Source organism: Triticum urartu, chromosome 6A (assembly GCF_056163025.1).
Source record: "Triticum urartu cultivar PI428250 chromosome 6A, HENAU_Tu73, whole genome shotgun sequence".
NCBI classification, from domain to species: Eukaryota; Viridiplantae; Streptophyta; class Magnoliopsida; order Poales; family Poaceae; genus Triticum; species Triticum urartu.
This window is the reverse complement of record NC_141878.1, coordinates 468,422,489-468,449,790: the sequence shown is the minus strand read 5'-3', so window position 1 is coordinate 468,449,790 and position 27,302 is coordinate 468,422,489. Positions and strand designations below refer to the sequence as shown.

General features: G+C 44.7%; 1 protein-coding gene and 1 pseudogene across 1 annotated transcript; one reads left to right on the top strand and one right to left on the bottom strand.

Annotated features, from left to right (window-relative positions):
* Positions 1-12,761: 12,761 nt before the first annotated feature.
* Positions 12,762-13,235, top strand: LOC147965729 (putative B3 domain-containing protein Os03g0621600; annotated as a pseudogene).
* A 6,371-nt stretch (positions 13,236-19,606) lies between these two features.
* Positions 19,607-24,084, bottom strand: LOC147965728 (uncharacterized). The gene is made up of 3 exons (XM_087526895.1): positions 24,066-24,084; positions 20,020-20,976; positions 19,607-19,653 (listed from the first exon to the last, which is right to left on the bottom strand). The coding sequence occupies exons 2-3, from the start codon at positions 20,960-20,962 to the stop codon at positions 19,607-19,609; spliced, it is 990 nt and encodes a 329-aa protein (XP_087383021.1). The 5' UTR covers positions 20,963-20,976; positions 24,066-24,084.
* Positions 24,085-27,302: the final 3,218 nt, after the last annotated feature.

Sequence of the window (27,302 nt, the reverse complement as noted above, 5' to 3'; positions counted from 1 at the left end):
GTTCACATCATTTATGTGATTAACACCCAAAGAGTACTAAGGTGTGATCATGTTTTGCTTGTGAGATAATTTTAGTCAACGGGTCTGTCACATACAGATCCATAAGTATTTTGCGAATTCTATGTCTACAATGCTCTGCATGGAGCTACTCTAGCTAATTGCTCCCACTTTCAATATGTATCTAGATCGAGACTTAGAGTCATCCAGATTTGTGTCAAAACTTGCATCAACGTAACTTTTTACGACGAACCTTTTGTCACCTCCATAATCGAGAAATATTTCCTTATTCCACTAAGGATAATTTTGACCAATGTCCAGTGATCTACTCTTAGATCACTATTGTACTCCCTTGCTTAACACAGTGTAGGGTATACAATAGATCTGGTACACATCATGGCATACTTTATAGAACCTATGGCTAAGGCATAGGGAATGACTTTCATTCTCTTTCTATCTTCTGCCGTGGTCGGGCTTTGAGTCTTACTCAATTTCATACCTTGTAACACAGCCAAGAACTCTTTCTTTGACTGTTCCATTTTTGAACTACTTCAAAATATTGTCAAGGTATGTACTCATTGAAAAAACTTATCAAGCGTCTTGATCTATCTCTATAGATTTTGATGCTTAATATGTAAGCAGCTTCACCGAGGTCTTTCTTTGAAAAACTTCTTTAAAAACACTCCTTTATGCTTTGCAGAATAATTCTACATTATTTCTGATCAACAATATGTCATTCACATATACTTATCAAAAATGCTGTAGTGCTCCCACTCACTTTCTTGTAAATACAGGCTTCACCGCAAGTCTGTATAAAACTATATGCTTTGATCATACTATCAAAGCGTTTATTCCAACTCCGAGAGGCTTGCACCAGTCCATAAATGGATCGCTGGAGCTTGCACACTTTGTTAGCTCCTTTTGGATCGACAAAACCTTCCGGCTACATCATATACAACTCTTCTTCCAGAAATCCATTCAGGAATGCAGTTTTGACATCCATTTGTTGGATTTCATAAAATGCGGCAATTGCTAACATGATTCGGACAGACTTAAGCATCGATACGAGTGAGAAACTCTCATCATAGTCAACACCTTGAACTTGTCGAAAACCCTTTTGCGACAATTCTAGCTTTGTAGATAGCAACACTACTATCAGCGCTCGTCTTCCTCTTGAAGATCCATTTAATCTCAATGGCCCGCCGATCATTGGGAAAGTCAATCAAAGTCCATACTTTGTTCTCATACATGGATCTCATCTCAGATTTCATGGCCTCAAGCCATTTCGCGGAATCTAGGCTCATCATCGCTTCCTCATAGTTCGCAAGGTCGTCATGGTCTAGTAACATGACTTCCAGAACAGGATTACCGTACCACTTTGGTGCGGATCTCACTCTGGTTTACCTACGAGATTCGGTATTAACTTGATCTGAAGTTACATGATCATCATCATTAGTCTTCCTCACTAATTGGTGTAGTAGTCACAGGAACAGATTTCTTGTGATGAACTACTTTTCAATAAGGGAGAAGGTACAATTACCTTATCAAGTTCTACTTTCCTCCCACTCACTTCTTTCAAGAGAAACTCCTTCTCTAGAAAGGATCCATTCTTAGCAACGAATGTCTTGCCTTCGGATCTGTGATAGAAGGTGTACCCAATAGTCTCCTTTGGGTATCCTATGAAGACATATTTCTCCGATTTGGGTTTGAGCTTATCAGGATGGAACTTTTTCATATAAGCATCACAATCCCAAACTTTAAGAAACGACAACTTTGGTTTCTTGCCAAACCACAGTTCAGATTGTGTCGTCTCAACGGACTTAGATGGTGCCCTTTTAAACGTGAATGCAGCTGTCTTTAATGCATAACCCCAAAACGATAGTGGTAGATCGGTAAGAGACACCATAGATCGCACCATATCTAATAAAGTACGGTTATGATGTTTGGACACACCATTATGCTGTGGTGTTCCAGGTGGCGTGAGTAGTGAAACTATTTCACATTGTTTTAACTGAAGGCCAGACTCGTAACTCAAATATTTTACCTCTGCGATCATATCGTAGAAACTTTTATTTTCTTGTTACGATGATTCTCCACTTCACTCTGAAATTCTTTGAACTTTTCAAATATTTAAGACTTGTGTTTCATCAAGTAGATATACTCATATCTGCTCAAATCATTTGTGAAGATCAGAAAATAATGATACCTGCCACGAGCTTCAATATTCATCGGACCACATACATCAGTATGTATGATTTCCAACAAATCTGTTGCTCGCTCCATTGTTCCGGAAAACGGAGTCTTAGTCATCTTGCCCATGAGGCATGGTTCGCAAGCATCAACTGATTCATAATCAAGTGATTCCAAAAACCCATTAGCATGGATTTTCTTCATGCGCTTTACACCAATATGACCTAAACAGCAGTGCCACAAATAAGTTGCACATTCATTATTAACTTTGCATCTTTTGGCTTCAATATTATGAATATGTGTATAACCACGATCGAGATCCAACAAACCATTTTCATTGGGTGTATGACCATAGAAGGTTTTATTCATGTAAGCAGAACAACAATTTATTCTCTTACTTAAATGAATAACCGTATTACAATAAACATGATCAAATCATATTCATGCTCAACGCAAACACCAAATAACACTTATTCAGGTTCAACACTAATCCCGAAAGTATCTGGAGTGTGCGATGATGATCATATCAATTTTGGAACCACTTCCAACACACATCGTTACTTCACCCTTAACTAGTCTCTGTTTATTCTGCAACTCCCGTTTCGAGTTACTAATCTTAGCAACTGAACTAGTATCAAATACTGAGGGGTTGCTATAAACACTAGTCAAGTACACATCAATAACATGTATATCAAATATACTTATATTCACTTTGCCATCCTTCTTATCTACCAATCACTTGGGGTAGTTCTGCTTCCAGTGACCAGTCCCTTTGCAGTAGAAGCACTTAGTCTCAGGCTTAGGATCAGACTTGGGCTTCTTCACTTGAGCAGCAACTTGCTTGCCGTTCTTCTTGAAGTTCCCCTTCTTCCCTTTGCCCTTTTCTTGAAACTAGTGGTCTTGTCAACCATCAACACTAGCGACTGTAGTACTCAGACAATCTGAGCACATGCTCACTAGTTGAGCGATTCTCCTCCATCTTTTAGCTATAGAACTTGTTGGAGACTTCATATCTCTCAACTCGGGTATTTGCTTGAAATATTAACTTCAACTCTTGGAACATCTCATATGGTCCATGACGTTCAAAACGTCTTTGAAGTCCCGATTCTAAGCCATTAAGCATGGTGCACTAAACTATCAAGTAGTCATCATATTGAGCTAGCCAAACGTTCATAACGTCTGCATCTGCTCCTGCAATAGGTCCGTCACCTAGCGGTGCATCAAGGACATAATTCTTCTGTGCAGCAATGAGGATAAACCTCAGATCACGAATCCAATCCGCATCATTGCTACTAACATCTTTCAACACAATTTTCTCTAGGAACATATCAAAATAAACACAGGGAAGCAACAACGCGAGCTATTGATCTCCCGGGGGGTTCCGGTAACCTCCCGGTACTCCGGTAAAATCCCGATTTCACCCGGAACACTTCCGATATCCAATTATAGGCTTCCAATATATCAATCTTTATGTCTCGACCATTTCGAGACTCCTCGTCATGTCCGTGATCACATCTGGGACTCCGAACAAACTTCGGTACATCAAAATGCATAAACTCATAATATAACTGTCATCGAAACCTTAAGCGTGCGGACCCTACGGGTTCGAGAACAATGTAGACATGACCGAGACACGTCTCTAGTCAATAACCAATAGCGGAACCTGGATGCTCATATTGGCTCCCACATATTCTACGAAGATCTTTATCGGTCAGACCGCATAACAACATACGTTGTTCCCTTTGTCATTGGTACGTTACTTGCCTGAGATTCGATCGTCGGTATCTTAATACCTAGTTCAATCTCGTTAACGTCAAGTCTCTTTACTCGTTCCGTAATACATCATCTCACAACTAACTCATTAGTTGCAATGCTTGCAAGGCTTATGTGATGTGCATTACCGAGAGGGCCCAGAGATACCTCTCCGACAATCGGAGTGACAAATCCTAATCTCGAAATACGCCAACCCAACATGTACCTTTGGAGACACCTGTAGAGCTCCTTTATAATCACCCAGTTACGTTGTGACGTTTGGTAGCACACAAAGTGTTCCTCCGGCAAACGGGAGTTGCATAATCTCATAGTCATAGGAACATGTATAAGTCATGAAGAAAGCAATAGCAACATACTAAACGATCGAGTGCTAAGCTAACGGAATGGGTCAAGTCAATCACATCATTCTTCTAATGATGTGATCCTGTTTAATCAAATAACAACTCTTTTGTTCATGGTTAGGAAACATAACCATCTTCGATTAACGAGCTAGTCAAGTAGATGCATACTAGTGACACTCTGTTTGTCTATGTATTCACACATGTATTATGTTTCCGGTTAATACAATTCTAGCATGAATAATAAACATTTATCATGATATAAGGAAATAAATAATAACTTTATTATTACCTCTAGGGCATATTTCCTTCAGGAACGTGGAACAACCTCCGATATGTTGCATGATGGCCACGTGTCCTTCAGATGTGAATCGCCAGGGGCACCTGTGTAATAACACTGTGCCATCCCTGTCCCTATAAATACACGCCTCACCACAGTCATTATCCTTTCTTCCACTCTCGCACAAACCCTAGCGCCACCGCTAGCCCTCGAGGACGCCGGTGACGAAGCGCTTAGCTGCCGCCACCTCACCGACGCCGTCTTCACGCCGGCCGCGGACATCGTCTTCTCCGCCGTCGCCGTAGGTGTCCTCCGTCGCCAAATTAGGGCATGGACGATCGAACTGCTCGTCCTCCTCTCCCACTCCGTCTAGCAGTTCTTTGTGTGGTAAATAAAACTTCCTTTTTACGGCCCCTTTGATCCTATAGATTCATTACTTTCTACCACAAGCAGTTTCTATTCACACAAGTTGGATCTATTTCATACTGCATATCATAATATGCCTAGTATGTTCACTTATGCTTCACAAAGTAGTTAGATTCCTCACTTGTACTTATTCATGGATTCGTACAAATCTGGAACCAACTCTCTATCTATGAGTGAATGTCTTCGCACTATGAGGTCATTGTCTTCTAAACTGATTTATCTTCAAAATCTTCTAAGAATGCATATGACCTCTTCCCCTTCCCTCGCACCTTAATGTTGTCACGGGTACATGTCCGTGGGAGAATCCCTTGGTTCTCATAGTCTGCATTCATTTGCAGAATTCTTACAACATCATATAAATTCTCCCGAAGCCAGTTCATGTTTGACCCGCAGGCGGAAGCCTTTGAAACCTTTGAACGTGTTGAAGCCATTCAGTTTAAAGTTCATGGCTACAGAGAAATCTACAAGGAAGGGAGGCAGACAGCGTCATGGAAACACTGCTAAGGACCTGCCACCAGATCTCTATGAGCTATACAAGTCAGATCCAGAAGAAACCTATGGAGAACGCAAGAACCGAATCCAATGGATTCGAAGACATTGGGCAGAGAAATGGTTCAAGTACAGATTCGTCACCGACGAATATGCTGAGTAGAGTGTTATCAAGGGCCCATGGGGAGATATCATATACAAAGGTCTTCAGCCCAAATCACAGTCCGAAGCTATTGCTCAAGGCTTTTACCCATGCATGCTTCGTGGACCCCAGCCTGCTAATGCCGACCCATCCTCTCTGTTATGGTGTCGCGAAGACAATCTCTTCAAGCGCAACTATCAGTTTGCACAGAACTCTGCCAAGGAAAACAAGAAGTCATTGGGATTAGACTTCAACCCAGGCCCCTCTGCGCCACGTGCTGATGGCACACGAGAAGCTGAACCCAATCTGGTTGGGCCCTTCTACAACCTAGAAGGTCTCATCACTCATATTATGGTTCAAGGGGCAGTTGTGGATCAACCTGCAGATGATGCTAAATCTGACGAAGCACCTGCACCACCGAAGCCAACGAAGTTGAAGAAGTCTAAAGCTTCAAAGTCTGCCTCAGCACCAAAAATCTTACGGGCGAAGCCACTGGCTACTGCACCTCCTAAAGACAGTGTGCAGTCTGAAGATCTATCACGTATCTCCAAGAAGACTGAGATGAGAAAGAATACTGATCAGGCACTGACTGCTACTGCTATTCTGCGCAATGACGCCATTGATCTGTCCAGCGATGAAGATCTTGCAGATGACGCTCTTGAGCAACTGATCAAGAGCAAGGAAGAAGCAGAGATCTTCAATGATTTGCCTCTCTTTGATGTGGCAATCATCCATAACTTCATTGATGAGTGGTTTGACACGCCCAACCTCAGCTTTAAAGATCTGCAACTTCCAATTGGCCTCAGTGTCGCCTTCACTGGCGCCATTGCTTCTGAGCTAGCTCTAGCTCAGCGCATCGTTGAACTGAAGCAAAAGATCGACTATGAGAGAGCTCGGTTCAAGAAGCACATGGCCAAGCTCAGCATGCAAGATGTGAAAAACTTCAAGATTATGTTGCATGAGCTCAAGGAAGCCTTTCTCAAGAAGCATGAAGAAGCTAAAGGTTCTCGTGAGCGCATGAAGAGCCTGGCCGACAAGTGTGTGCAAGCCTACAATGAGGCTGAGAAGCGCAAGGCTCTTGGTCGTCCTGGCATCGACCCAAGAATGGCTGCAAAGAAGAAGAAGCCATCAACAGACCAATCTGCACCTTCAAGGCGGGAAGAGCCACGCATAGTCTTTCCAAGCAGCATGACTGGATCGAAGCCAAAGGTCCGGTCAACCGCTTCAAAACTAAAGAAGACGAGGACTACCGAGGCTGAAGCCAGAAAGAGGAAAAATCCTGATGCTTCTGATGTCGCTCCCTCCAAGAAGAAGCGCAGAACCAAGAAAGATCGGGCTGCTCCCACAGAGCCCCTTGTTGTAGAACCCATCTCTGTTGCTCGCCCTGATTCCTCGCATTAAGAACGGCAGATAGTAGTTCATGAGCCTACTTCCACAGAGGCTCCTGAAGCTGAAGACATTCCAACAGTTGACCCCACCACTGCTGAAGACATTGGTCACCATGACAATGTTGAAGATGATGAAGTCCTTCCTCAGATCGAGCACCAACTGGTATCATCGCATGTGCTCACGCACAGCGAACTCATCAGCATTGGTCGTCCTCTGACGCCAACTGCTTAGGATGCATCGTGGGTTGATCACCCACAACAACAAGACACCCCGAGTACTCCCAACAACAAGTCACACCACCTGTGCAAGACGAAGAAGACGACTTTGAGGCCCAGCCAACTCCATCTCCATAGGCGTCGCCAGCGCTATGCAGGCTTCGCAAAGGACCAAGGCCTCAAGTCCCTCTTTCGAGCGTTCCAGAAGGAGAAGTGCACCACCAATCTGTTGCACGTCAAGTGTTTCCAGATGCCACTCCTACTGTGACTGTCTCTGAATCCGAAGCCAAAATAGTTGAAGATGTTCCGGCTGCATCAGCCGATGAAGAAGAAGCCCCAAGAGTTGCTACACCCCCGTCTCACCAAGATGTTGTTCTCGAGGAGAACGTGACCGACCCTCCAGCTTCTGAAGTGAAGGTTGAGAATCCTGAGGCTGCCACCACTAACACCACTGAAGCCAATGACGTGGTCATGGCTGAAGACACTGTGGAGCCTGCACCTAACACTGTTCCAGAGGCCAATGAAGCCAATGATGCACCTGCAACAGATGTGCAGCCTGACGCCTCTATTGATGCCACTGCTCCTGTTCCGCCACCAAGGCCACACACTATCGAGCAAGCATTCAACTATGGCCAACTTATCACTGTCAAATGGCCTTTTCTGACTCCTCCGCCTGCTGCTGGTCCTCAGTTTGACTATCACGTTGAGCACAGGCCTCAGGTTCAGAAGCCAATGCCAAGGTTGCCCAGGTTTCCAGGTACTGCATCTGCACCCGAATCTTTTAATATCAATGGCTTCAAGGCACACAACACCTTCTTTGATAGCTCCAAGAACCCCTACACCAAGGCAAGAATATCTTCTGATCGGTTCTGGAGCTATCAGCAGCGCAGTTATTACTCATGCATTCTGTACAATCAAGGTCGCATTTTCCCACATATGCGTCTTGACACTGAAGCCATAACTGGTCTGCCTTGTTTGGAAGAAGCTCTGGATTGCTTCAGAGAGTCTGGATTGTTGCCGTTCGTCACTGACAAGGAGCACTGGAACGAAGAATTGCTGCTCCAATTCTATGCCACTCTTCATATTCGTGGCTACAACAGAGATCCGAAGACTTGGGTCCTTGAGTGGATGACAGGAAATGTTCATCACGAAGCCAAAGCCTTTGATATCATTGAGCTCACTGGTCTGCCCACTCCAGAAGATCTTTATGAACCTGGTTGTCAGCTTCACAGTGCAGCTATGGAGAGCATTTTTCACAAGCCTGAACCAAACATGAGTCAGATGCTTAGCATGATGAAGCCTTTGCCTCCAGATGCTGCATATCCTAAGGAGTTCTTTGTTGAAGACCTTGAGTATCTGCCACGCACTATCTATCACATTATAAGGCGAACTCTCTGGCCCGTCAAAGGACATTCTCCACATGCAAAGCTAGAAGGTGCAATGAAGACTTTGGTCTTCCATATTCTTCACGGCAAATGCTTCAATGCACAAGACTTCTTCATCCGCCAACTTGCTGCATCAGGATCTGATCTCTTTGGCTTGAAGTTTTACGCTCCATGGATTATGCGGCTGATCAAACTACACTCAGCTGTCACCTATCAGCCCTCTGCTCGCAATCATCAGATCTTTATGCCTGACATCGATATGTCCATTGAAGCCATCTATCCAGAGCCTGCCAAGGAGCCCCTTAGTCTTCAGAATGCTGATAAGCAAAGTTTCTCACAACAAATTGACGGAGATCCAGCAGTCGCTCGTGTTTATCCTCTGGCTGGTACTACCCGTGCAACCTCATCGTGCCCTCACTGAAGCAACTGAAAGCACCATTGCCCAACGGCCCAAGAAGTGATCTCGTGTTCTCAACGACCGAGAACTTCTGGTTGCCCTTCATCAGAAACAGGATAAGCATCATGACTGGCTGAAGCGCCAAATGCAAAGCCTCTTGGTGGACGTAAACAGGATTCGCAACCTTGCCACCAAGAATGCCTTTGTTGCCCATGAAACTTGTCGGCGTACATGGAAAGGGCTGACGCTTATGTGTTCTGAAGATGATCTTCAAGAGGATGGCTTCTCTGAACGCTTCAAGTTTGACTCAACACCTCCAAGAAGGACTGTGCTGCGGTGTACTCCGTCTCTTGAAGATTCTGAGTTCTCCTCCTCTGCTGCAACAGTGAATGCACGTGTCATCGATGATGAAGACGATGCTACTTCACCACCTTCGGCGTGAATCAACACTGCACCGAGTTCGTCTGCACCGCCAACCAACACCGAAGACCCTGCTGCTTCACCAACTCCTCACGGGGATGAGTAGGTGCTCTATGTCTTCAAACCTTTTTGGTCCTTACTGACAAAAGGGGGAGAAGCATATGAGTTTGATAGTCTTCAAGCGGGTTCATATGGGCGGTAGTTTTATATTTTTCCTAGTGTTTACAACTCTCGCGTCTTGATACATTTGGTTCTTTGAGTTGTAACACTCAAACTCGATGGTCGTCTGCTACTTATTTGCTATTCTGTGATGCGATGATAAATTCCGCATGTGCGACGATAAATTCCGCACTTCGATCATTTTGCAGATGTCCATTTTTCATTATGCATGTCATTATCTTCACATACTTTTAATGCATGATAAATTGTCATCATAATTTGAAGAGGATCTCCACAAGTACAACCTGCCATGTACATTTGCATACCAAAAGCAAATTACTTATATGCACATCTTCAGGGGGAGCCTTTGCCACTTATGAAGACAATAACCTATTCTTTACAATTTCACATATTTTATTCCCCGTTGAAAACTTCAACTAGTTTGTCATCAATCACCAAAAAGGGGGAGATTGTAAGTGCATCTAGTGCCACCCCTAGTTGGTTTTGGAGTATTGATGACAAACCTAGTTGAGGGACTGATGTGTTTGTGAGAATTGCAGGATAACACAGGTAAAAGTCCCTCATTGATTCGGTTTTCTTACCAGAGATGACCCCTAAAAATTTATGAAGACATTGAAGTCAGAGGTGGTATGTGAAGACATTCACATTGAAGACTATGATAAGAGAAGACATCGCGTGAAGACTATGGAGCGCGAAGACTTAGCAGTTTCGTCGTTCTGTGTTTTTCTTTGTTGAGTCATAGGAACCACCGTACTGTTAAGTGGGGTCCAAGAGAACCAGTCAGAATGAATGAAGTGATGCTTAACCAAAATCCTATGTCTTCGAGTGAAGACTATGAGAGCAAATCTTGTCCAGAGTTGGATAAGTCAGCTTTGCTTGTAGTCCAAGTAAAGTTGCCGTGTGTGTTTGAAATCTGACCGTTGGAACATGTGTCAGTTCCTTAGTGACCAAGGGTCATTTCGGACAAACCAGGCCGGGTTGCCTAGTGGCTATAAATAGCCCACCCCCTACAACCATAAACGGTTGGCTGGTCAGAGTTAGAGTACGGCTTTTGTCGTTTGAGAGCAACCCACCTCGAAGCCTTTGAGAGAGAATTCCTTGCGAGGATAAAGCCCTAACCACTCAGAGACAAAGAGTGTTAGGCATCACTGAAGTCTTCCTGTCTGTGTGATCTGAAGACTTATTACACTTGAGGACTGTGAATCCTCCAGCTGGTTAGGCGTCGCGTTCTGAGCATCCAAGAGTCATTGTGGATCGCCGGTGAACGAAGTCTGTGAAGGTTTGGAAGTCTACCTTGAAGACTTACCAGAGTGATTGGGCGAGGTCTGTGTGACCTTAGCTCAAGGGGAATACGGTGAGGACTGAGTGTCCTGAGCTGCATGTTCAGGACTGGGTGTCCGGGACTGTGTGTCCTTAGGTTTAAATACCTAGCCTCCCTAACCAGACATACAGTTGTCACAGCAACTGGAACTGGTCCAACAAATCATTGTCTTCAATGAGTAACTGGTTTCATCCTTCCCTTCCCTTTACTTACTGTTGGTCCTTGTGAAGTCATTGTATGATTGCATTATCTTTTGTCTTCACTGAGTGACTGCTTGTTCTGATTGGCTTCACAATATCTTCCTACCTGATCTTTACTGCCTAGCTGCTATTAGTCATTGTGCTTTCACTTCATTGAATACTTGACTATGGTTTGCCTAGTGTAGTCTACCTTCCGCTGCATGGTAATAGGTTTATTTCTATCGTTTGTCTTCAAAACTTCCATGTTTTGAAGACTTTCATAAAAATCGCCTATTCACCCCCCCCCCTCTAGTCGATCACTAGAACTTTCAAAACCTATGGCCCCCCGGTCTCTTTCTCATCATATCAATCTCCATCACTTTATTATTGCTTTGTTTTTACTTTGCTTTTACTTTTTACTTTGCATCTCTATACAAAAAATACCAAAAATATTATTTATCATCTCTATCAGATCTCAGTTTCGTAAGTGACCGTGAAGGGATTGACAACCCCTAAGCGCGTTGGTTGCGTTGAGCTATTGTTTTTGTGTAGGTACAAGGGACTTGTGCGTGTCCTCCTACTGGATTGATACCTTGGTTCTCAAAAACTGAGGGAAATACTTACGCTACTTTGCTGCATCATCCTCTCCTCTTCGGGGAAATCCAACATAGTGCTCAAGAGGTAGCATAGTTCATACTAGTTCTAAGCAGTTCATACGAGTTCATACATGCAATATCGGAATGCATAAGGTAGATTTCGGGATTGGGGGATAGAGGAATAGGGGGAAAGGGGGTACACAACGGACACCGGCTGACCGCGGCGCCCGTCACCGTCGTGCGGAGTGGATGGTCAAGCCGCTAGCCTTCATCTTCTTCTTCATCAGCATGCGGGCGGGCGGGTCATCCTGTCATCCTCGGTGGAGTCGAGGTCGATCTGCCAGGTAGGACGGACTGGCTCCGGCGCCCTAGCTGGCATGTGCATCGCCTCTTCTTCCTCCTTAGGCTCCCCGCCGATGACCGCCGGCGGTGCGATAGCCGTCTCCCAGTACACTGCGGCACGGCGGTCATTAGGAGCCCAGTAGGTCTTATACTTGCGCCACTTCTTCCTCTGTTTAGGGTCGTCGGAGACGACCTGATTCATGGCCCAACAAATGATGTCAACTGCCATCTCGCCCTTCGCTGGGTCAGGAATCAGCTCTTCAGCTCTTCTTTACTGGCCTTCATGACCACGGCATTCGATTCGTTCTACATGTCAGCCATGGAGCCGAAGTTCGAGCACACCTCCATGGTGTTCTCGAACTTGGTCCGGTCACCAGCCGTCCACTCGAGGAAGAAGGCCCTCCAGCCAATACCCCAAGGGAAGGGGTTGGCATTGGAGTTGGAGCTAGAGCTCATGGCGATGGGGAGGAGGAAGGTTGACAGTGAGAGAAGAGAGGGGGTGGGTAAATAGTGATGGGCGGGGTGAGTAAATATAGGAGGGATGGAGAGGAGGAGAAGAGTGACAGTCATGCCGTTTTAACTACAAGCTCTTGAATTAGCCAGGAACTCTGTGCAATGCCTGACTCCATGACTTGTGTGCGGATCGAGGACACGGAGGTGCTCCCGGCCGTTGACAGCAAGGGCAAGCAGCCCCTTCGCCCAATGCCCGACGAGGTTGAGCTGCCGCCCACCGCCGAGGAAGACCCGAAGACGCCTGAGGGTGGCGATGACGAGGGCATGGAGGAGCCCCCCAGCAACAAGCACCGCAACTACAGCCACTACCATCAGGAGGATGGCCCAACTCACTTCTGCAAGGTCATCCTTGCACCGAAGCTTGAGTGCATCCCCATGCCCCTGGACTTCACCAAGCACTTCGTCGCGGTGCCGACGGAGTTCAAGCTCAGGAACAACACCGGCTGCTCCTAGAAGGTGACGGTCAAGCTGATGAATGGCAGGGTGACCCTAGATCAGGGTTGGGCCACCTACGCAGCCGTTCATCAGATCAAGATCGGCTACATGGTGACTTTCAAGCTCCTCACTCCCGACACCCTCAAGGTCATCATCTTCGATGACGATGGCATTGAGGTCATCAACAAGTGCGGGAAGCACGACGACGCCTTCGCCGCCAAGGAGTAGGGTCGGGCCACCTCTTTCGAGCGTACTATCGAATTATGCTAGTTGATGGTTTATGCGTTGAACTGTTATATCTGTGGTACTGCTTATATCTGAATTATGCTAGTTGATGCTTTGTTTATAGTCTGTTGTGCTTATGATGTGTGCTGCCGAAGTGTGGTGGTGACCTCACCAACTAGCCAAAGAGGTTACCACACATCAGACCTTGCATACAACCAAACACCATGCCTTGGGTTTGTGGACTAACATGCAAGCAACCAAACACCAGGCAGTGTGGTTCAACCCATGCAGATAAGAGGGCATGCAGGCAACCAAACAACATGCATATGGTGAATTTGAGGCTGCATTTGCATAGCCAGGCTGAGTAGAGAAGTGTATGCGATGCAGGCACTGTTGCACACGGCAACCAAACACGCCCTTATACAGTTAGCTTAGCTCGCATTAAAATTCTAGCGAGCCTAGACCGAGTCTAAGTTAAGGGTCGAGGTGTGGAAAATGGCTTCTGACCAACTTAACAATCTCGAGCTAGTTTCGAGCAAAAGATGATGACAACCTTGTTTATCCGTGGCGAGTCCTTCGACTAAATATGATACAAGAACATACATTGAAACACTATAAATTATAAAATATTACTATGATCAACATCATGATGATATAATTTTCTTAGAGTAGTTTAGCTTATTCTCCCTCAACTCATATACGAATACTTAATTGGAACACAATACAAGGATTCACTACAAACATTTAATTGGGATAACAAAATATAGTCCAAAGACCATAAAAAGTTCTGGCGTAGTGCACTGTAATGGATGCCAAGCTAAAATCGAGCGAGCTCGTATTACCTCATGATCGGCTCGCTTCTCGGTCGAGTCACACAAAAACATTCAGACTTGACTCATTTTATTTCGAGTCAACCTCGAAGGGCTCACAAGCCTCAACCTCTTCTTGTAGGTCTACCCATGTGAGTCGGCTGATGAAGACGATGATAGACCTTGTGGATCGGGTAGGTCAGATCGATCTGGTAGTCCTACCTTCTCCTTGTGTTGAAGAGCTCAAGCCGGTGCCGAACGTGGTGAAGTAGTGGCCGGTGATGGCAGAAAGATGGTGGTGGTGGTGTGCTTCCTGAAGGAAATATGCCCTAGAGGAAATAATAAAGTTATTATTTATTTCCTTATATCATGATAAATGTTTATTATTCATGCTAGAATTGTATTAACCGGAAACATGATACATGTGTGAATACATAGACAAACAGAGCGTCACTAGTATGCCTCTACTTGACTAGCTCGTTGATCAAAGATGGTTATGTTTCCTAGCCATAGACAAAGAGTTGTCATTTGATTAACGGGATCAGATCATTAGGAGAATGATGTGATTGACTTGACCCATTCCATTAGCTTAGCACTTGATCGTTTAGTTTGTTGCTATTGCTTTCTTCATGACTTATACATCTTCCTATGACTATGAGATTATGCAACTCCCGTTTAACAGAGGAACACTTTGTGTGCTACCAAACGTCACAACGTAACTGGGTGATTATAAAGGTGCTCTACAGGTGTCTCCGAAGGTACTTGTTGGGTTGGCATATTTCGAGATTAGGATTTGTCACTCTGATTGTCGGAGAGGTATCTCTGGGCCCACTCGGTAATACAATCACTTAAGCCTTGCAAGCATTGCAACTAATGAGTTAGTTGCGGGATGATGTGTTACGGAACGAGTAAAGAGACTTGCCGGTAACGAGATTGAACTAGGTATTGAGATATCGACGATCGAATTTCGGGCAAGTAACATACCGATGACAAAAGGAACAACGTATGTTGTTATGCGGTTTGACCGATAAAGATCTTCGTAGAATATATAGGAGCCAATATGAGCATCCAGGTTCCGCTATTGGTTATTGACCGGAGACGTGTCTCGGTCATGTCTACATAGTTCTCGAACCCGTAGGGTCCGCGCGCTTAAAGTTCGATGACGGTTATATTATAAGTTTATGGGTTTTGATGTACCAAAGGTATTTCGGAGTCCCGGATGTGATCACGGACATGACGAGGAGTCTCGAAATGTTTGAGACGTAAAGATCGATATATTAGACGACTATATTTGGATACCGGAATGGTTTCGGGTGAGATCGGGATAATACCGAAGCACCGGGAGGTTATCGGAACCCCCCGGGAGATATATGGGCCTTAATGGCCTTTAGTGGAAAGGAGGGGAAAGGAGCAAGGGAGCCCCCCCCAAGCCCAATCCGAATTGGGAGGGGGCCTCCCCCCTTTCCTTCCTCCCTCCTTCCTCTTCCTTCCCTCTCCCTCTCCAAATAGGAAAAGGAGGAGTCCTACTCCCGGTGGGAGTAGGACTCCCCCCTTGGGCGCGCCTCCTCCCCTTGGCCGGCCCTCTCCTCCCCTCCTTTATATACGGAGGAGAGGGGCACCCCATAGACACAACAATTGATCTCTTGGATCTTTTAGTCGTGTGCGGTGCCCCTCTCCACCATAGTCCACCTCGATAATATTGTAGCGGTGCTTAGGCGAAGCCCTGCGATAGTAGAACATCAACATCGTCACCACGCCGTCGTGCTGACGGAAATCTCCCTCAAAGCTCGGCTGGATCGGAGTTCGAGGGACATCATCGAGTTGAACGTGTGCAGAACTCGAAGGTGCCATGCGTTCGGTACTTGATCGGTCGGATCGTGAAGACGTACGACTACATCAATCGCGTTGTGCTAACGCTTCCGCTTTCGGTCTACGAGGGTACGTGGACACACTCTCCCCTCTCGTTGCTATGCATCACCATGATCTTGCGTGTGCGTAGGTTTTTTTTGGAATTACTACGCTCCCCAACACTTCCCGTGAGCACCGCGCTAACCCTAGATCGGTAGGGGATTTCGGTGGGGGTTGTGGCAGCGGTGAACTTCGCCAGTCGTGCCCCGGCCCCCACCTCTGTTTATATATGCGTGGGTCACAGGGGCTCACCAACCATATGAAGGTTGGGCGCCCCCGATCAGGCCGCGGATCTAAGGGCCTGGTGGGCTGTTGGGCCCACACGGAGGAGATCAACCTAACATTCTCCCCCTTGATCTCAACTTTACTTTTAACCTTATACTTTCTAGTTTATTTGTTTCATCACATATTGGTACATAGAGCATGTTTCATCGTCACAGCTTAATTGCCGATAGAATCATACAGCTACAACATACATTTTGTTTATAAACATATTTTGTTCCTTTTGGACCTATCCAGAAATCGTAGGCTTTCCCTTAAACCCATGCCGGCTAAGTGTTCCTTGAACACATTGGGTGGTAAGCCTTTCGTTAGTGGATCCGCAAGCATATCCTTTGTCCTTATATGCTCGAGACTTATAGTTTGATTCTGGATATTATCTTTCACAACATAATACCTTATCTCTATTGTTTTGGCAACATTACTCTACTTGTTGTTGTGAGCATAGAATACTGCGGGTTGGTTGCCACAGTACATCTTTAGTGGTTTGTGAATACAATCTACCACTTTCAAGTCGGGTATAAATTTCTTTAGCCATATCGCCTGCCCCATGGCCTTGAAGCATGCTATAAATTTCGCATACATCATGGATGATGCAACTATCGACTGCTTGGAGCTTTTCCACGAAATAGCTCCCCCGACAAGGGTGAATACGTATCCTGGCGTGGATTTTCTATCATCTCTGTCCCCCGCAAAATCTGCGTCTGGATACCCTTTTATCCCTAGGGAATCACTTCTCCTGTATATTAGCATGTAGTCCTTCGTGCCTTGCGCATAACACAATGCTTTTTTTTACCATTTTCTAGTGCTCTATGCCTGGATTCTCTTGATATCTACCGAGTACCCCGGTGATAAAAGCTAAGTCAGGGCGAGTGCACACTTGTGCATACTGTAAGCTTCCAACAGCCGAAGCATATGGTACTGCTTTCATTTGACTGATCTCGTACTGGTTCTTGGGACATTGGAATTTCCCAAAACTATCGCCCTTGACTATAGGAGCAGGTGTGGCTTTACTTGCATGCATATTATACTTTTGAAGAACCTTTTCTAAATATGCTTTCTGCGATAGTCCTAAGACTCCATTGTTCCTATCTCGGTGGATTTCTATGCCCAAAATATATGATGCTTCACCAAGATCTGTTATATCAAAAATTTGAGGACAAGAACTTCTTTGTTTCTTGTAGCAGACTAGCATCACTGCTAGCAAGCAAGCTATCATCCACATACAAGATTAGGAAAATATATTTCCCATTTTTAAACTTTGCATAAATGCAGTTGTCCTCAATATTTTCTTTAAATCCAAAAAAAATTAATCGTTTGATTAAACTTTAGATACCACTGTTTAGAGGCTTGCTTTAATCCATAAATGGATTTCTTCAGGCGACATCCCATATTTTCCTTGCCTTCCATGATAAAACCCTTGGTTGTTTCATGTAGACATTTTCTTTTAAATCCCCATTGAGAAGTGTCGTCTTTACTTTCATTTGATGTAACTCTAAATCAAAATGAGCAAAACTCATGCCATTATGATTCTGAAGGAATCCTTACATGAGACTGGAGAAAATTTCTCATTGTAATCTATCCGTTCTCTTTGTGTAAATCCTTTTGCCACAAGTCTTGCTTTATACTTTTCTACATTCCCTTTAGAGTCATACTTCGTTTTGTAGACTCATTTACAGCCTACTGTCTTGGATCCTTTAGGAATTTTTTCTAAGTCCCAAACATCTTTGGAACTCATCAATTTCATCTCGTCTTCCATTGCCTTCATCCAGTTCGATGAATGAGGGCTTCTCATGGCTTCTTCATATGAGGTGGGATCTTTTTCTGTATGAACTATTTCCATGTTATAAACTTTATAATCAGTAGAAATAGCTGACTTTATGTGTCTTGTAGACCTTCTCAGGGCCTCAGTTTCTGTCACATTTTGTGCCTCAACTTCTGGCACTTCTTGTAAAATTTGTTGCTGCACCTCCCTTTCATGCTCAACAACGGGTTCAGTCGTCTCCTGACGGACAGGTTCCGGGTCTACTCCCATAGTTGTCATGGGTGGAGTTGCAACTGGTAGTGAGAAAAATGGCCCCTGAATCATCGGATTAGGTGCATGCATCCTCTTCTCCTCGAGATCATTTTTTTGAGCTACCATGCTCCCCCTCATCATTTCGTCCTCTAAGAAGACTGCATTTCTTATTTCTACAAACTTTGTATATCTGGCTGGATAGTAGAAACGAAAACCCTTTGATCTGTCTGGATAACCAATGAAGTGGCAGCTCACTATTTTGGGATCTAACTTTGCAATGTTTGGATTAAACATTTTGGCCTCAGCAGGGCACCCCCACACTCTGAAGTGTTGTAGGGAGGCACTCTTCCTGTCCACAACTCGTACGGTGTTTTGGGTACCGACTTGCTTGGTACTCTGTTGAGAATGTGAATGGCGGTTTTAAGCGCCTCCATCCATAATGCCAATGGCAAGGTGGAGTAACTCATCATGATGCGCACCATATCCATAAGTGTACGGTTGCGCCTTTCAACTACTCTATTTTGCCGAGGCTCGCCCGGCATTGAATACTGGGCTACTATGACAGTCTCCTGCAAGAACTTTGCAAAAGGTCCGGGGACTAGTCCATATGGAGTCTGCCGACCGTAGTACTCTCCCCCACGGTCGGATCTTACTATCTTTATTCTTTTATCGTGTTGATTTTCAACTTCAGCTTTGAATATTTTAAATTTATCCAACGCTTCAGATCTTTCTTTGATTGGATAAATATATCCATAGCGAGAGTAGTCATCTGTGAATGTTATGAACGAGTCATATCCATCCACACTTTTCACCGGAAATGGTCCACAAATATCAGTGTGAATGATTTCTAGTGTGTCTGTGCTATGGATTGTACCCTTTTGAGTTGTTTTATATACTTTCCTTTAATGCAATCTATGCATTGTTCTAAGTCTAAGAATTCTAACGGATGAAGAATTTCACTTTTGACTAATCTTTCTATTCTTTCCTTGGAAATATGGCCCAAGCGACAGTGCCATCATTTCGATGAGTCGAGTGTTCTCTTTCTTTTCTTTTGTTCTTTATTCGACACGACATGCTCATTCACATTACACACAGAATGCACTTTTTCACGTAGTGATAATAAATAAAGCTCATCATGTAGTAAAGCATCACCCACATAAGAATTATTAAACCATACGGCACACTTGCCATGTCCAAAATAAAACTCATAATTATCTTTGTCCAAACATGAAATGCTAATCAAGTTTCTATGACATGATGGAACATATAAAACATCTCTAAGCAGAAGCTTGAATCCATTGACTAACTCCAAGGAGATGTCGCCGACAGCTGCAACTTCTGCTTCAACTCCGTTTGCCACTTCAATGCGTCTTTCGCTTCTTTGCGTAGTCCGCGTCGAATGAAATCCCTGTAAAGAATTTTCAACATGAACAGTTGCTCCTGAGTCGGTCCACCAAGTAGATATTAAAAACTGTGTATACAAGGATTCATTTACAAAGGAAACTACTCCCTCTGTTCCAGAATATAAGGTGTATTGGTTTTCGTGCAAATCAACCATTTGAAAATTTGGCCAATATTAGAGAACTAAATAGAAACATCTGCAATACCTAATAGATAAGATATGAAACTACCTTTCATGATCGATCAAATGATATAAATTTCATATTGTAGATATTGATACATTTTTCTAAAAACTTGGTCAAACTTGTGCTCGTTTGACTTTTGAAAAAACAAATACACCTTATATAAAGGAACAGAGGGAGTATATTGTTACCTCTTTTTGCCATGATTGACTTTAGCCAATCAGGGCAGTCTTTCTTGTAATGTCCGGTCTTCTTACAGTGGAGACAAGTGTCTTTGTCCACTGGGAAAGACTTCTGCTGATGCTGATAGGCAGCTTTACCATGTGGCTTTGAGGGGGGACTTTTGTTATTCTGATTGTAATTCTTTTTCTTCTGATGCTGATAGGCAGCTTTACCATGTGGCTTTGAGGGGGAACTTTTGTTATTCTGATTGTAATTCTTTTTCTTATGATCCTTCACATAGTTGAGTGAACCACCATTTGAGGCTTTGAGTCTGTCCTCTTCCTGGACACACATTGCTATTGTCTTTTCAATGTCCCATGTTCCAGGTGACATATTGTAGTTTACAACAAAAGTTTTAAACTCCTTTGATAGTGAAGCCATGACCAGGTGGACCAGGAGCGCTGGTTTGATCTCCAGATCCTCATCCATGGGCTTAAGCTTTGCTGCCATGTTGCTCATCCTAAGGATGTGCTCTCTTATTCCATGACTACCACCTGTGTAGTTTTCTGTCACCAGTTGCTTTAACACCTGTGTGGCATATATCTTTGAAGAGCCAGTGAACTGGCTCTTTATCTTTGTAAGCAACCCCCCTGCGGAAGTGCACTCTGCAACTGAGCCCACAATGGCGCTCTCAATTGTATTCTTTATAAATGCCATGCACTTTTTGTTTGCATTGACCCACCTTTTGTTTTCTATGGAATATGATATCTCCACAGGATCATGATCCCCCCTCTTTTTATCCCACGCAGCATTATCATCAGTGGCCTCTCTGACTGGCTCTGTAGGTCTGACCAGCTGTGGAGTGTCCACAACCCAGTCCAGCTCAGCATAGACAAATGATAGTTCTACTTTCTTCCTCCACTCAGTGTAATTATCACCTTTGAGTGTCGAAACATCTTTTAGGCAACTCATCAAGTGGAAGCCTCCTGAAATCATAATTTAAGTGATATCAGTATAACAATCATATGAATTAATCTAACATTGGTCAAATTAAACATACAATTTTCCATGCAATTAAATCTATATTACCGTTGGGCAAAATGTTAGAAATAAATGCACCTTTAAATTCAATAATAAAACATGATCATGTTATTCACAACGTTGGTCATAAAAAATAACATAATCATATTCATTTTAATAGACACTTTAACATGCTCTTAAAACTTAATTCTATCTAATCTTTTATTTTCTTTGTAAAAGAGCACTATTAATTATTTACGCAGCGGAAAAACATGAATAAAAATTCATGAACTTTTTATTCTTTACAGAACTTTTCTTTGACCAAATAAAAATTCATGAACTTTATTATTTTCTTTGTAAAATTCATGGACATTTATTTTTCTGAAAATTTACTATTTTCATTTTCAGAAACTTTTTCTATTTACTTTTCTATTTTCTAAACAAAGATTTTTGTTGGAAAAAAATGCATAGAAAAACTATTTGAAAATTTGCCCAAAAATCTTGCCAAGTAAACAACAAACTAAAGAAAGTGGAAAACAGCAGTAGCCGGCCTCGACTCGACCTGGGCCGCCCGTGGCTGCAGCCTCGGCCCATCTCGCATGGCAGTGCCCACACTGCTGCTGCTGGCCTCAGCCTCTTTCGGCCCAAAAATCCCATGTCCAGCTAGGTTTTTCACCACAGCCGTCCAATGAGATCGATGGTCCAGCTCGATTTTCGATGGAACAAAACTGGGAGAAGCCCCTGACCGAAAACCCTAGGTTATTCAGTTCTCTTCTCCGCTCGATCCCCTTTCAACTCCCTCGTCTCTATCCCGCGGCGGCGAGGAAAGGGGCTGCCCCCCGCCCGGCCGCCCCAGCCGTCGGCGATGGCGGCGAGGGTCACCGCGCCGCGCGCGCCTACTCTCCCTTCTCTTTCCCTTCTCGCGCGCTGATACGTCTCCAACGTATCTATAATTTTTGATTGTTCCATACTATTATATTATCAATTTTGGATGTTTTATAATCATTTTATATCATTTTTTGGTACTAAGCTATTGACATAGTACTAAGTGTCAGTTGTTATTTTTTGCATGTTTTTTACATCACAGATAATCAATACCAAACGGAGTCCAAACGCAGCGAAACTTTTTGTGGATTTTTTCCATGGATCAGAAGACAACCAATGGGCCAAAGAAGCACCTGGGGGCTGCTCCGAGGGGAGCACAACCCACCAGGGCACGCCTTGAGGCCTAGGCGCGCCCTGGTGGGTTGTGCCCACCTCGGGTGCCCCCGGACCGCCTCTTTACTCTATAAATACCCCAATATTCTAGAAACCCTAGGGGAGTCGAAGAAAATCAATTCCAGCCGCGTAGAGTCCAGAACCACCAGATCCAATCTAGACACCATCACGGAGGGGTTCACCACTTCCGTTGGTGCCTCTTCGATGATGCATGAGTAGTTCTTTGTAGACCTTCGGGTCCGTAGTTAGTAGCTAGATGGATTCCTCTTTCTCGTTTGATTCTCAATACAGTGGTCTCTTGGAGATCCATATGATGTAACTCTCGGTGTGTTTGTTGGGATCCGATGAACTTTGAGTTTATGATCAGATCTAGTTATTTGAGTTTTTTTTTGATCTCTTATATGCATGATTGCTTATAACCTCGTATTTATTCTCCGATATTTGGGTTTTTTTGGCCAACTTAATCTATTTATCTTGCAATGGGAAGATGCGCTTTGTAGTGGGTTCGATCTTACGGTGCTTGATCCCAGTGACAGAAGGGGAACCGAGACGTATGTATCGTTGCTACTAAGGATAAAACGATGAGGTCTATTTCTACATAAATAGATCTTGTCTACATCATGTCATCGTTCTTATTGCATTACTCCGTTTCTCCATGAACTTAATACACTAGATGCATGTTGGATAGCAGGCGTTGTGTGGAGTAATAGTAGTAGATGCAAGCAGGAGTCGGTCTACTAATCTTGGATGCCTATGTAATGATCATTGCCTGGATATCGTCATGATTATTTGAAGTTCTATCAATTGCCCAACAGTAATTCGTTTACCCACCGTTTGCTAATTTTTCGAGAGAAGCCACTAGTGAAACCTACGCCCCCCGGGTCTCTTTCTTATATTATTTGCCTTTGCGATCTATCTTCCTTTGCTTTTATTGTGAAATCTATTAAACCCAAAAATACAAAAATACCTTGCTGCAATTTATTCTTATTTATTTTATTTGGCTTCGATCTATCAATCTACTACAATTTATCCACGTCCGCTTGCCAATTTCTGGCACCGTTACCCGAAAGGGATTGACAACCCCTTTAATACGTCGGGTTGCGGGTATTTGTTATTTGTGCGCAGGTGTCGTTTACGTGTTGTTGCTTGGTTCTCCTACTGGTTCGATAACCTTGGTTTCATCACTAAGGGAAATACCTACCGTCGCTGTGTTGCATCATCCCTTCCTTTTTGGGAAATACCGACATAGCTTCAAGCCGCTATCACGCGCCCCTGGTCTCTTTCATGCTCCGTAGCGGCAGCCCCGTGTCCAGGTCGCCGGCGACGGCCACCGCGCCGTGCTAGGTCGGCGCGCCTTTCCTTCCTTTCCTCCCTCCATTTCTTCCTCTGACTCCAGCAACAGAGAGAGAAAGAGACGATCGGTCAAGCCCTCCTCTGCCCCCCTTTGCGCCCGAGGGCGGCGGAGCAGACGGCGGCGGCGCCGTGGCCTTCCCCCTCGCCGGCTGTGCGTCCACCTTGCGGTGAGCACGCCGCCGTTGAGCGGTTTGGCCGCAGTGCTCTTTGCCCCTTTCGGGATAGGTTCTTCGTCCCTGTCGCCTCGGCTTGCCGATGCGCGACGGGATCGAGAGGAACAGGCGCGGCCTTGCGGCGGCGCACTTTGCCGGCGAGGCCCGAGGCCCTTCTCCGGTGAAAACTTTGCCCTGTCTTTTTAGGGTTCTTTGGGGAGGGATTTACCTTTGCTGTGATTTCTTTCTACCGAAAAGACTAAACTCAATCTAGCTGATATCATTGATAGACCTTGTGGATCGGGTAGGTCAGATCGATCAGGTAGTCCTACCTTCTCCTTGTGTTGAAGAGCTCGAGCCGGTGCCGACCATGGTGAAGTAGTGGCCGGTGATGGCAGAGAGATGGCGGCGGTGGTGTGCTTCCCATGAGCACCGCGCTAACCCTAAATCGGTAGGGGATTTCGATGGGGTTTATGGCAGCGGTGAACTTCGTCAGTCGTGCCCCGGCCCCCGCCTCTGTTTATATATGTGCGGGTCACAGGGGCCCACCAACCATACAAGGGTTGGGCGCCCCCGATCAGGGCGCGGATTTAAGGGCTCGGTGGGCTGTTGGGCCCACAAGGAGGAGATCAACCTAATAGACGACCCACTATGGGTTAATTGTTCCTCTCTAATAGGCAGCATCGGCCTCTTTGTCATCGCTGGTGTATCACATACTTGCATGTCACCATAATATGCAATCACACAGTTTTAGTCCGTAACCTAGAATTTTCACTACTGATGAGTGCAAATCCATAGTATCATTTTCCTGGGAGTATCTGATTCAACCGAATATAGTTCTAGACCATAATGTTTGATGTTCAATTGAAAATTTGTTGAGAATCAAACAAAATGGAAGCTTTTAGAAACAAGGCAAAAAATGCACATTCCCCGTTTTGCCAGTTCTTTTAGTTGGAAAAACCTATCAGTCAATTCACACGGGAAAAATCTTAAGAATTCAAATTCACTGTATTCTTATATGAAAATGAACCAAAGAGCCCTAATATGATATTCTTATATGAAAAGTCGGATTCAAGTGGGCATCAATTCACTTGGATATTTTCTAGTATAATTTTTCATGCCGTTCATCCACACTGACTGCACTTGATCGATGCCTGTGTAGGAGTACACTGCGCAGGTGAAGGACCACTGACGGTGGTGGTACGAAGCCCCGCTTGGCACAAAACTGCCAGGAGTCAATAGCTGAGGGAGGACGAAGGTGGGGGTGAGCTCGGGCCTCCACCCAGCGAGCGCCGACGGCCTCCACGAAGCTAGTTTGGGGCAGCCAGAATGTCTCGAACCGGAAGCGAGGGGGAATCGGAGGGCGCTCGTCGGCGGAGGACAAGAGGAGAGGGACATGGTCGAAGCCAATCCGGGTGATGGCCCTGAGGGAAGCCAGGGGGCAGCGGAGGTCCCACTCCGGGAAAACTGGGACCCGGTCCAAGACAGACTGGGTCGGGGCCGCCTGGCGATTGGTCCAGGTAAACCTGACACCAATTCTATCTATCTCGCGAAAGCCAAGATCAGCAATGCAGTCATTAAATATTTGCATCCGCACAAAGTTGACATGCGCATTGCTCTTGTCCTCTGCGCAGTGAAGAAGGTTAAAATCGACCCCGACCACCACAGGAAGGGTGGCGGCCGTCACCTTTTGGGAGAGCTTCTCAAGGAAGGTGGCAGACCTACTAGTAGGGTTCTTCATTGCCGTTGAGCCACACTGACTGCACTTGATCGATGCCGGCCGGCGTGGATATCGGCAGAGTAGAGACGGACACCGCGCAGGTGAAGGACCACGGACGGTGGTGGTACCAAGCGACCGACGGATTAACCAGTGCACGCTCATGGTCGTTTTGCAGTGGGAGAGCTGAGTACTGACTATTGGGTAGGATTACCAGCTAAAAGTTGATTAATTAACATGCTTTTAGTCCGTTGTCCCAGGACAGTTTTTTGGGTTAATTGCGTGCATTCGGTGTTGTAGTTGTCTACCTGAAAAAGATGAACCACTGGGAAAGGACAGCGCGTCATGCTCCGCTCTCCATTTCCGTGAGACCGGAGAGGGCAGAGGCACCTTTCTGCGTGCACGTGCATGTACCATGATTTGTCATCGAACGGTAGGTCGTGGGTTGTCCGTCGTGACATGACCAGCCGCGAGGACGAGATACTTGGATTCAGAACACGTTAGATTCCGCAACCCTGTCCTTCACGTGGGGCTAGTGCCGTCAGCCTTTGCTCTTGTCGCGAGCGCCTCTTGAAGAATCTGTTCTCCTCCACAGATGTAAAGTGATGGTGGATTGGAGTTTTAGGCTCTGTTTGACTGAGCCTTTTTTTTTAATCCAACTTCGACTTAAAAAAAAGATACTTCTAGATGCTAATCAAGGCCAATGGGTCTCAGGTCCCATTGCACCCGAATTGATTTTTTTTTAGAAAATTTAGAGTAAAGAATTCCAGAAACTTTTTGAAATCATCATGAACGAAGATACCATGAACAATATCCGTAGTACGGTGAACAATATTCGTAGTAAGATAGTTTTATGCTTGTCTTCTGAGTGTATCATAGGTTAGCTATATTGATGGAGGTCATCGTCATGCGAACCATCTGTGATTCTATGCTTGTATGGTTCATGTCGTTTGTAATAATAGTACAGGAGCGCACTCTATTTATACATATGCAACATTAAAAATAGTCATTGAATTGCCTATATGCTAGCTATGAATTGTCTATGTTGTTGTAATTTTTCTTTGCAAAATGGTCGTTCAACTTCCAACCAATGTAAAATAATTGCTTTGTGGTCAATTAGCATATAAATATATTCGTTTAGGCCCCAGGGCATTACAGACAATTCACAGTCAAATCTACATTTCATAGTTGTCTCATCCAAACAACTTTCAATTTTTCCACAGTTCTCCGCTCACATCAACTTTTTCACAGCTCACGACTGACAACAACTTTTTTCAGAATCCACAACCCAACCAAACTCACCCTTAGTATCCAGGCCATATTTGGTTTGTATCCTTAAGGTTACCACGTCTAATCTTAGCATGCCACAAGATCTTAGAGCAATTCTAACATAGTCGCCATAACTTCGATCACCATTCGCCGTATGGATTATGTTTCATATGGATACCAAGACTGCCGAGGCGACCCGCAAACACAGAGTCGTCATATGTGGTCTCCATATCTTTTATTTTCAGTTTTTTTGTCACATCAATTTAAAAATCCACACACACAATTTCAAGGTTTGAAAACCAACCAGAGATAACATTGCCTTACAAAGTGGCTACGACTTTTTATGGTTTAGGAGAAGCACTAGTTGTTCCCCACCATGACAATGTTGACTGCAGTGCATGGGACACATGCATATGCGATGAGTCACCTCGTTGTCTAGGCAAGGCGGTGTGACAGTCGACGACCTCGCCTTCGTCCCATTCCTGCCCGTCGTTGTCGAGGTTGGGAAGACACAATATATCACGACCTGTATCGGTCAAGGATGCCATATCCATGTCAAATTTGCGCCATCTGTTGCACTTCC